This window comes from Zalophus californianus, chromosome 15 (genome assembly GCF_009762305.2).
Source record: "Zalophus californianus isolate mZalCal1 chromosome 15, mZalCal1.pri.v2, whole genome shotgun sequence".
NCBI classification, from domain to species: domain Eukaryota; kingdom Metazoa; phylum Chordata; class Mammalia; order Carnivora; family Otariidae; genus Zalophus; species Zalophus californianus.
In genome coordinates this window covers 28252830-28265344 of record NC_045609.1, presented here as the reverse complement: position 1 = coordinate 28265344, position 12515 = coordinate 28252830, and the positions used below count along the sequence as shown (strand labels likewise).

The following is a 12515-nucleotide window of genomic DNA, read 5'->3' as shown; positions in this document are numbered from 1 at the left end:
AAAGTAATTGCCTGATTGTCATTTATGAGCTTACACATAATCTAATTTAAAAGAACTAATTGTAGCAGAATGTTATACTTGTTTAATAATTTAAGGTGTAAGGGCAAGAACAATTAATGCAGATGAAGAAAATTGGACATCAAACTCATTTATTATTCTCCTTGCTCTATTAATCTGTTATCAGCTGGCATAATCGGTGATCTAACTTGGTTTAATTACCATGAAGACTACAATTTAGCTAATCAAAATTTATCATCACTTCCTCCAACAAAGTAGAAAACATTTCATAATTTTGTAATTATGAAAATACATGATGTACAATGTTGTTTGTACACATGCATAAACATTACAATAGTACAATTTCTTTGAGGGAAAATGAAGTATTATCACTTATAATCTGACCTCTGGGCTAAGTATAATTTAAGAAAAAAATAATGCATTTTGAAAGCAAGAGAGCTATTGTTCAATGATTATTTTTCCTTGGATATTTTGTTTGTTTTAACTTTGTAAGTGACATTCATACACAGTCTTAAATATTAGTTTAGAGATTGTGTAAAAATGTGTAAGATCAATTTTGTAACTACTGAGATTGTAAAAACAGGAAATAACATGAACAATTACCTGAAAAAAAAAGTGAATTTTTTATTTCTCCTCAGCTCCGTAAGGCTATTATAGATCATGTGTCAGACTCCTTTTTGGATACAACAGTCCCACTTTTGGTTCTCATTGAAGCTGCCAAGAACGGCCGAGAAAAGGAAATAAAAGAATATGCTTCAATATTTCGTGAACACACCAGCAGGCTTATAGAGGTAAGAATGCTAGAACTGTAACTACTCTAAATCCAGGAGAATGAAGCTCTCATTCCCCTTTTACAGTTGAATTGTACTCAGATAAAAACTTTTGAAAACTTACTACAAATGAAGCCAAGTTCAGTACTTTTTATGTATATTTTTTAAAAGGTATACACACACACACACACACACACACAAACTGGTTAAATGCAGATACTTTGTTTTATCTTTACAGAGGTTTCCTTCCTGTTCTAACCATGAAAGTATTAAATACTTACCTCATGCCATTTTATTATTTCTCTACAATCTTTTCATGGCTGTATTACTCCATCAGCCTTTTCAATCATATTCAGCCATGTAACGTGACTATAGAAAAAGAATGTCAGATATACAGGGGTAGAAATATCCAGAATAAATAAGTGGGGATAGTAGATTGGTCGATGTCCCAGTAGAGGCAAGAGGAGATGATACAACTATAATTTCTTCAGCTTGGAAGCTGGAAGCATGGAAATGCCCCATAATTGGGGGCAAGGTGGCATATTGCTGAAAGAGCCATAAAATGCTAGACAATTGCTAGGAAACAGATAATAGAACCTATTGTATTATGAGACTCAGTAAGGCGGCCACAGTATAAGAAAGTCTGAATGGAAGGACTTTTAACACCAGTAAGGTGACAGTACTCACAAGGCCAGGAACTGGTAGTAGAAAGGGGAAACTGTGCTTGATCAAATTCATATACCAGAGCCAATAAACTGCTAGGACTCATCAGTATGACTGCACTGTTGTTTATGGCTAGTGTCTGCTCTTATTGGCAGCACCATGCCATACTGATTATTAAATGTTCTGACTGCCACACCTTCATATACTGGCCATGAACTTTGTGGTGAATATGTTTGGGGGCTCAAATTACTTGTAAAATCTTGTGAGTCAGAAATAGACACTACCTGAATTAGAATCACAGCATTTTATTAAACATCTATTAAAATAGAGGACTTTCCCAATGTCTTTAATGTAGATCCACTGGGAAGGAAGTTTCCAATGTAGCTAGCATTTGCACTATAAACTCTCTGGTTCCTAGTCTTCATATCTAGAAAATGAAAGGAGTTGATAAATAGATAATTACTAAGATCATTTCAGCCCTAAAACTGACCTATCTCCAAGTCTGAAATCTACTTTGACTTCCCAAGAACTCTGTGAGACCAGGGTAACTGTTAAAATTCCCACTGACCTTAGGTGGACATAAAGGTACAAACACAGACCAGACTAATTAGAGCCGAAGCTGATTTCCAGGCTTACAATTTTTAACTAATTCATTCAATTATTTATTATATTTCTCATAGTATTTATTCCCTTTTGTATTCATTCCTCAAATATGTATTCAGTCTTCCCCCCAAGAAAACGTTAAAGTAAGAGGCAAAGCAGAAGGAACAGATCATTAAAAGTACCTAACTAAGTGTAGCTCCTGACAATCATAATCATATTTTCTAAAAATGTGTTCTCTAAGCTGAAGGCACACCAAATTATGAAAACAACTTTTTGGTGAAATATTCTGAAAGTATAAGTTGATTTCTGCTAAAAATTTACATCCCTATTCCTATTTCTTAGTTTAGTGTTGCTATGAAACATAAAACTCCTAAGGTGCTCAATAAAGAAGGGCTTCTTGATCACAGTTTTTGGGGAAAAGTTGTAAAATCTCTTGGAGATTTTACAGTTCTGAGAAATCCATAGATAAGAAGACCTCTTTAATTTAAGTCAGAATTTCCCCAAATCAGTTTACCTAAGGAGCTCTTCCTTCCATGACCCTTATTATTAAAGGAGTGCCTTGAAGGAATGCTTGAGAATGATACCTTAATTTATTGTGAAATGATGGTTTATTATTATGAAGACAGAGCTCTAATAATCTGTTTTAAAAATTAAAGGATCTTGAAAATTCCATATTTCGCATGAACATTGAAAGAACAAAAGATTTCATAATTTTGAGCTCCTGGGGGACTGAGAATGAGTTTTATTTAATGTTGAAAGTCCCCTTAATACATATAATGAGATTATGCTAGCTTTGGAGTCACAGTTCTTATTCTTATTCTTTTTCCTCGTATTACTTAGAAACTGGCCTAAGTCATTTTCAGTTCCAGTTAGCTTATGCTACATAACACATCATCTCCAAACGTAGTGGCTTAAAACAACCATTTACTATTCTTTCACCAATTTGTATGTTAACTGGGCAGATGGGCAACTCTCATTTAGGTTCTCTCATGTGATTACTGTCAAATATTGGCTGGGTATGGAGCCCTTGAAAGGTTTGACTGGGCTCAACATACAAAATGTCACATTCACATGACTGAAAGTGCATAAGAACTATCAGCTGGGAGCTTAGCCATGGCTCTTCACTGGAGGACCAATACATGGTCTTTCTATGTGGCTTCAGCTTCTTGCAGAATAGTTGCTGGTTCAGAGATGAGAGATCCCAAAAGCAAGTCAGAGACAGGAAGTAGATACTGATATCCTCTTAAGGCCTGGGGCCCAGAAATTGGCAGAATACCACTTCCACTATATATTACTGGAGCCTGCCCAAACAGGAGGGGAGGCAGAGAGGTGTGAGACTTCACCTCTCAAAAGAAAGAATAGCAAAGTATGTGGCCACCTTTATTCTACTATACTTCTCTTCTCAGGACTTCATTTGCTTTATATAAAGTGAAGGTTAACAAGATAATGTCTAAGGTCACTGTCAGTTTCTAAAATTCTATGATATAACAAATACCTTTTACAATTGAAAGACTTCTAATTTTCTTTTTCTTTTTTTTAAAGATTTTATTTATTATTTATTTGAGAGAAAGAGAGAGAAAGGGGGAGGGGCATAAGCCGACTCCCTGCTGAACATGGAGCCCAATGCAGGGCTCCATCTCACAACCCTGAGATCATGACCTGAGCCAAAATCAAGAGTCAACCGACTGAGCCACCCAGGCGCCCCCAGACTCTAATTTTCTAACAGCTATAGACTTTGGAGAAAATGAAAGTGGTTTTTAAGTATACTGCTTGCCCACTAGGTTGTTTATGTATATATCAAGAAGAAAAAAGAGAAGAACACTGCATTTATCTCCCAGGAAAAGTCCTTTTTGAAAGGAGCTGTCTAACCAAGGCAACAGAGAAAATCATCATTAATTTACTACAAATGTTGAGCCAGAAGTGTCTGTGACAGAGTCCAGGGAAATAGGAGAGCTTAAATATATGTTTCAGAAGACATTGTAAGTTTACTTTGTATAGTTTACCAACCCTCCACCTTTGTTTTCCCTACCAGTCCTCCACCCAGACTACTTAGACCCATCTTATTCCCAACCTGGGTAATTTGACAGAGCAGGACAGAAAATCTTAGATTCTAAATGACTTCAAAGAAAAGCTATTTTCAACATGTCTGGGTTTTGATACCTCAACTGTGTTTGTCAGAGAAATCTAAAATCAGTGAACTTGTTGCAGTAAGACTTAAATGGAAAGAAAAGTCCATTTTTAAAGAATTCCTATGAGATCTTTGAAGAAAACTCCATGTTGTTAAAGGAACACTTTAGATAGTGGTTAAAATTGTAACTTTTACCAAAAAAAAAAAAAAAAGAAAAAAACCTGGATTTGAACACAAAGAAAAAATAACAACAATGACAACAAAGCATTAAGAAATTCTATGGGTAATAATTAGGCAACCAAAAGGATTTGGGGTATTGGAGAAAAGAAGTGGGAATGAGAAGAGTGGCCAATAAACTGGGCCTGAACTTTCCCATTCTCTAGTGGGGTCATGTCTGAGGTCTCCTGTTATATTATGTAGTTTGGTATAAAATGATCGTGGGTGAAATGATGGTTATAAAACCCTGGGTAGTGTCAATAACTGGAGAACCTAGATCCTTATGGCTAATTTTGTTTAGTTATGCTGAACTAAGTAACTATTATGCAAAGCTTATCCTACTTTGCACATCCAAGTTACTCTGTTTTGGGATCCCCCAAACCACAGTAGGAATGGGAAGAAGGAGTCAAAAGGTTGGCATTTTAAAAATCATCTTTACATAGTGATTAGCTATTTAATGACAAATATGCTCATTGAATTATACTCCCCAGTGTTTGATCTTGCACTGATGGTGAGTTAGGTTCCCATTAAGTCTACTGACTTCTACCAATAATACCTATTAAACAGGAAGTTTAAAATATTAATTTTACCTTAAAATGTAAAGTATTCACTAATTCTAGAGAGTAAGAATTTTATCTGTCATCACTTTGAGCCTATTCTGTTAGCCGAGTCTATGCAGCTAGTACTCCCTAAATCTGCATTGAATGAAGAAACACATTCATAACAATAACTCACTTTTGTTTCTCTCTAAAAAGTTAACTTTGGGGATTCCAATAACTGGACTTGGGACCATGTCTGAGCCCAGTTACTTGGTAGGGTGCCTTCCTATTCTACTGTACATGAATACTTGAAAATAATTCTTCACAATGATATTAGCAAACACCTTTGCCATCAACTATCAAAAGCAAACACTATAAACTCTACTCCAGATCTCCTGAGAGAATATGGACTTTGTCACAATTCGATAACATTTTTAAAGAACTTTGCCCACTTCAGAGATAATAATTTGTAACTTTAATGTGATAATATAATTGTTATTCAGAAGAATGCCATTGCATTCAATACATGCATTGCTTATTACAATGGCTGTTATTTAATATTTCTTTAAAATTAATTTCTAAAAACTCCACTATTATTCTTGAATCATACTACAATTTGTTCTCAGCGATCAGTTTATGCTGAACACTACATAGTTGCTACATATTAAAAAGGTAAAATCTCCAGTTTATCCCATGGATTTTACCATATCAATTATCATTAAATATGACAGTGTTAATGATCTAGGCCTGAAAATTTTTTGTGAATTAGAGAAGTTTCTCCATGTGAAAAGCCAACCTCGTCAGTGCTTTGACTTATTCATCAAAAATTCATCTGTCTTGATGCACCTATTTTAGTAAGTTTTATGGGAGCCTTTCATCAAAAAGGAAAAAGTAGGTGGACATTTAATTATAATACTTCCCTCCAACCTACAAAGCTGATTGTTCCCACTCACAAAATGGTGAGCCAGATTTAGCAAAGCCCCAGTGCCAAGAAAGAAGGGTGTAGAGGGGACTCTTGCTGTTTGCAAGAAGTGCTTATAGAGCTCTCAGCTCTACTTCTATCTTTGCTTTTTGACAGAATCCTGTTCGAGTGTCACACATTGCTTTAATTGATCATCTGTTATCAAATAAGAATATGCTCAGTTACAAATAAATAAAGCTTTTAGAGTCCCATCTCGTTCTTCCTCCCCCCCAAAAAGAAAAAAATTGAAAAATAAAAAGAACAAACCCATACTTATACTTGTGCACAAACCAACAACTGTTCTCAGTGAGCATCTTGGCAGCTTTCCTCTTTTGATGGGGAAGGGATGTTAGAGCTAAGTCAGGAATGCTTTTACTTATATAGAGCACAGGTGTGACTGCCCACTCTCTGGATTAGAAACTGTTCAACATCTTAATCCTCTTTCAGCTAAAGCTCATCATGACCATGATCCTTAAAAGCCTAACCTGAATATACAGTGAGTGACCTTTCCATGTTGGAGAGGTTTCTTTATAAATTTCCCATTCATGCTGTTTGGAATGCAGGGAAATGGGGAGTAATTCAGAGCCTTTCCATAGTCAGATGTAGGTATTTTTGAAGGAGATATTAGTGTTTTGGGATTAAGAGGAGGGAGAACACTATATGGGATTAGAGTAGTGTGGAAATTTAGTAGGAAGTAAACAATATAAGCAATATTTACATCAAAACTTGATGACTAGGCAGGAGTTGGATTTGAAAAAACTAAAACTCCAAGTTGAGATACAAGTGTGACTAAAGTCACAATGCTCATTCCTATGTTCCAGGATTGTAATAGAAATGAAATCTAGATCACTACGTTGGCTGAAACATGAAGTGTGATAAAAGCAATTGATCAATACCCTTGAATATTTGATTGCCAGGGTGAATAGGTTAGATTTCATTTCAAGAACTGGATGATCCAGTAATGGATTTGGAAAGCTGCAGTTGCTTCTCACCACAGAAGGAACTCAAGGGAAGCCATATTTTAGGAGAGTTTGTGTATGGATTATTTCATATCTGGATATAAAAATTTTCTAACTCCCAACAATTGATTAGAATCTCATGAATATAAATTGGCATTTAAAAAGACTGTATTTAAAACTTAATTTAATCTTATGCATTGAAGAGAGAGAAAACTAGATTTAATCATGAACTTGGAACATAAAAGCAAGTGACTCAAGACTTAATGGCATTAGATTGATTCTATCCAATAGAAACAGAAAGCAGAATACAAATATAATTTAAAATTTTCTAGTAGTCACACTAAAAAAAAAGTAAAAATAAACAGGTGAAACCAATCTTAGTAATATGTTTTATTTAATCCACCATACCCCAAAATTATCATTTCAATATGTAATAAATATAAAAACTATTATTGAGATATCTTATTTTTTTTGTACTAAGTCTAAAAGAAACCTGGTGTATATTTTACCTGTGCAGCTTATCTTAATCTAGACTATCCATATTTTTAGTGTATAATAGCCATACATGGCTAGTGGCTATGTCTTAGACATAGAGGTCTAGATAGCTGATTAGCAAGTTGAGGACAGGAGTATATTCATTTATTCATTCATTCAACAAATATGTCTTAAGTGCCTGTGGTGCTATGTACTCTGCTGGACCCTGGGAATACTGCCTAGAGCCTTTGTGTTTGTTTTCCCAGACTGATGTACAGTAAGTACAGCATTCAGTAAATCATTATTTTTTTTAAGATTTTTTTTTATTTATTGCTTTGATTTGCATTTCTCTATAGCTAATTATGTTGAACAGTGCTTATTGCCCATTTTTATATCTTTTTTGAGGAAATATTGATTTAGATCTTATGCCCATTAAAAATAATACTTGTCCTTTTGCTTATTGGGGTATAATATATAATAGTTCTTTATATATTCTAGAAGCAAGTTTCTTATCAGATATATGATTTATATATGATTTAGAAAATTTTCTTCCTTTCTGTAGGTTGTCTTTTTAGTTTCATGATGGTATCCTTTGAAGCACAAAGGTTTTAAATTTTGATGAAGTGCTTTTTTTCTATTTTTTATTTTGGTTTCATATCTATAAAACTATTGTCTAATCAAAGGTTATAAAGATTCACTCGGATGTTTTCTTCTAAAATTTTTATACTTTTAGCTTTTATATTTAGGTCTTTGATCAGCTTTGAATTAGTTTTTATATCTGATATTAGGCAGGAGTCCAATTTCATTCTTTTGTATGTGGATATTTATTAGTCTTAGCACCATTTGTTGAAAAAACTACTATTTTTCAATTGAGTTTCTGTAATAATGTAAATATGAGGGGTTATTTCTAGATTTAGTTTTATTCTGTTGATCTATGCCTGTTCTTATGTCAGTACCACTCTGTCTTGGTTACTATAGTTTTGTAGTAAGTTTTAAAAAAAGAAAGTGTGAGTCCTCCAACTTCATTCTTTTTCAAGGTAGTTCTGGCTATTATGAGCCCCTTAAATTTTAAAATAATTTTAAGTATGTCATTTCTGGAAAAAAAACACATCTGGGAGTTTGATAGGGATTGGGTTGAATCTGTAGATCAGTTTGGGGAGTATTGCCATCTTAATAATATTAACTTTTTCAATCCATGAACATGGAATGTCTTCCCATTTATTTAGATCTGCTTTAATTTCTTTCAACAATGTTTTGTGGTTTTCAGTGTGTAAGTTTGCACTTCTTTTGTTAATTATGTTCTTAAAATTTTATTATTTTTGATGCTTTTCTAAATGGTATTTTTCTTAATTTCATTTTTAGATTCTTTTTTGTTGTATATTGAAGTGCGATTTTTTTTAATATACTGATCTTATATCTTGCAACCTTGCCGAACTTATTTATTAGTTCTAACTGTGTGTGTGTATTCCTTAATGTATGTTATATACAAGATAATGTCATATGAGAATATAATTATACTTCATTTCCAATTTGGATGTTTTTAGTTTTATTTTCATTCCTGAGGATCATTTTTTAAGCTTTTTTCCATCTGTATATTTTCTTTGGTGAAGTTTCTGTTAAAAAATTTTACCTTTTTTTGGTAATTGGATTGTTTACTTATATTTGTGTTGTTTAAAAGTTATTGATATATTTTGAATACAAGTCCTTTGTTGTGTATCTGATTCACAGATATTTTCTGTATATCTGTGGCTTAGCTTTATAACCTTTTCATAGTATCTTGTTCAGCATAGAATTTTTATATTTTGATGAAGTCAAATTTATCAGTATTATCATATATGGATTGTGCTTTTGTGTTTTATATAAGAAACTTTTGTCTAGGGCACCTGGGTGGCTCAGTCAGTTAAGTGTCTGCCTTTGGCTCAGGTCATGATCCCAGGGTTCTGGGATCAAGGCCTATACTGGGCTCCCTGCTCAGCAGGGAGTCTGCTCATTCTCTTTCTTTCTCTCTCCCTCTCTCTCTCAGATAAATAAATTTTAAAAAATCTTAAAAAAAAAAGAAACCTTTGTCTAACCCAGGATTTCAAACAATTTCTCCTATATTTTCTTCTACAAGTATTTCCAGTTTAGTTTTTACATTGGGTTTTTATTACATTTTGAGTTAATTTTTGTATATGGTACAAAGTAGGTATAAAGGTTTTCTTTTTTTTTGTTTATTTATTGCATATGGTTATCCAATTGTTTCTGCATCATTTTTTGAAAAGAATATAATTTCTCCATTGATCATGTTTTCACCTTTGCTAAATATCAGTTGACCTATATTACGGATATCTCTCTGTTCTGTTCTATTACTCTATGCGTCTTCCTTTCACCAATTCCACATTGTCTTTAAAACTGAAGATTTATAGTAAGCCTTGAAATCAGATATTGTGAGTCCTCTGACATTGTTCTTCTTTTGAAAATTGTTTTGGTTATTCTATTTTCTTTGTCTTTTTGTATAGATTTTTGTATAATTCCAACAATACCTACAAAACTATTGCAGGCAATAAGATTGGAATTACATTTAATCTCTAGATCAATATACAAATTGATGTTGTAATAATATTGATTTCTCTCATTCATGAATATGGTATATTTCTCCGGTTATTTAAGCTAACTTGATTTTTTCCCATAAATGTTTTATAGCAATCACCCTCAATTTTAATTGTTAAACATATAAATAATAACAGTTTTAACCTGTTTCTTGTACTAATCTAATTCAGTGTAAGATTTTCTATTTATTTTGTTAGTTTATGGGTTTTTTATTGTATGTGTGTGGGGCACCCTTAAATGAAATCCAGAAAACTTGCCCATTAATTAGTGGCTATATTTGGAGACTAACTTAAGTAAAAAGTTTGGTACTTCTTTTAATACTATAACTTATAAGAATTTTAGAAGGCAATACCACAGACTGATGTAGAAGGGAAGAACATAGAGTCAGACAAACAAATCCTGACTTCAATACCATGTGAACTTGAGCAACTTATTTAGTCTCTCTGGGCTTCTAAACTCTAGGGCAATGGAGATGATAGCATACTTACTATAAAGATTTTGTGAGAATTCAGTGAGGTAGTTCAAGTAAAGCCTTTGTAACAACATCTTGCAATACAGTAATGTTGCAATAAATATTGGTCTAAAAAACCCCAGATAAGGAGAAAATAAAACTGTTTTTATTCCTAGATGACATAATTGCCTAGGTAGAAAATAGGAAATCTCCTGAAACTAATAGATGATTATAACAAGGTTGATTATGGCAAAGTGAACATGTAAAATTCAACCACTTTTCTATAACCAGCAATGACCAAGTGGAATTTGAAATTGAAAACACATTATCATTACATAGGAACACCTAAATATATAAAGCAAATATTAACAGATCTGAAGGGACAAATAGACAACAATAAAATGATAGCATGGTATTTCAATACCACATTTTCAATGGATAGATCATCAGGACAGAAAAGTAATGAAAAAACATTGGACTAAACTATACATTAGACCAGATGGACCTAATGAACATATACAGAACATCCCATCCAACAGCAGCAGAACACACATTTTTTGCTAGCACACATGGAACGCTTCTAGGACATATCAAATGTTAGGCTACAAAACATCCTAATAAATTTAAGAAGATTTAAATCATATCAAGCATCTTTTATGATCACATTATATGAAACTAGAAATTAATTATAAGAAAAAAACTGGAAAGTTCACAAATATATGGAGAGTAAGCAACATGTTACCAGAAAACCAAAAGGCCAGAGAAGAAATCAAAACAGAAATAAAAACATAACTTAAGACAAATGAAAATGAGAATACACCATACCAAAACTTATGGGCTGCAGCAAAAGCAGTTCTGTGAAGGAAATTTGTAGGGATAATTGCTTACATTAAGAAATAAGAAAGATCTCAAATGAACTGCCTAACTTTATACCTCAAGGAAGTAGAAAAATAATAACAAAGTCCAAATTTAGCAGAAGGAAAGAAATAACCAAGATCAGAGCAAAAATAAATGAAATAGAGAACAGAAAAATAGTAGAATATATCAAAGAAACTAGGTGCTGATATTTTAAAAAGACAAAGTAGACAAACCTTTAGCTAGACTCACCAAGGAAAAAAAAGACTAAACTAAAATAGCATTATAAATGAAAGAGAAGACATTAGAATGCATACCACACAAATACAAAGGATCATAAAAGACTAATATGAACAATTTATGCTAACAAATTGGACAACCTATAAGAAATGGATAAATTCCTAGAAACATACAATCTAACAAGACTGAATCATGAAAAAAATAGAAAATCTGAACAGATGAATATGTAAGAAGATTGAATAAGTAATCAAAAAATTCCAACAAAGAAAAATCCAGGACCGCATGTCTTCATTGGTCAATTCTACCAAACATTTAAAGAAGAACTAATACCAATCCTTCTCAAACCTCTTCCAAAAAAGAAATGAAGCAAAATGGAATACTCCCAAATCCATTTTATGAGACTAGCATTACCCTAATACCAAAGCCAGATAAAGACACTTCAAGAATAAATAAATAAATAGCCAACATCCCTGATAAACATAGAGGCAAAAATCCTCAACAAAGTATTAGCAAACTAAGTTCAACAATACATTAAGAGAATCATATAATATGATCAGTGGGGTTTATTAAAGTATTTCAAGGGTTGTTCAATATCTGTAAATCAGTCAATGTGATATACCACATTAACAAAATGAAGGATGAAAAATCATATGATCATCTCAATAGTGCAGAAAAAGCATGTGACAAAATTCAACATTTCTTTCTGAGAAAAACTCAACAAACTGGATGTAGAGGGAAAGTACCTCACCATAGTAAAGGCCATATATGACAAGCCCACAGTGGTGAAACACTAAAAACTTTTCCTCTAAGATAAGGAAAAAGACAAAAGTGCCTAACTGCACCATTTCAACATAGTACTGCAAGTCCAGCCAGAGCAATTAGGCAAGAAAAAGAAATAAAAAGCATCTGAATTGGACAGGAAGAAATAAAATAGTCTATTTGCAGATGTTATGATATTATACATAGAAAACCTTAAAGGCATTTTGTGCTTATGGATTGGCAGAATTAATATCTTTTAAATGTCCATGTTATCCAAAGCAATCTATAGA

At 32.9% G+C, this 12515-nt stretch overlaps 1 protein-coding gene across 3 annotated transcripts in view; it reads left to right on the top strand.

Annotated features, from left to right (window-relative positions):
* The window catches only part of CTNNA3 (catenin alpha 3), a 1953765-nt gene that overhangs the window by 1052849 nt on the left and 888401 nt on the right, over positions 1 to 12515 (top strand). For all 3 annotated transcript variants that reach the window (XM_027595012.1, XM_027595021.1, XM_027595027.1), the window contains one exon: positions 657 to 809. In XM_027595012.1, coding sequence (XP_027450813.1) covers positions 657 to 809 — 153 coding nt within the window. The remainder of the gene's footprint in view (positions 1 to 656; positions 810 to 12515) is intronic.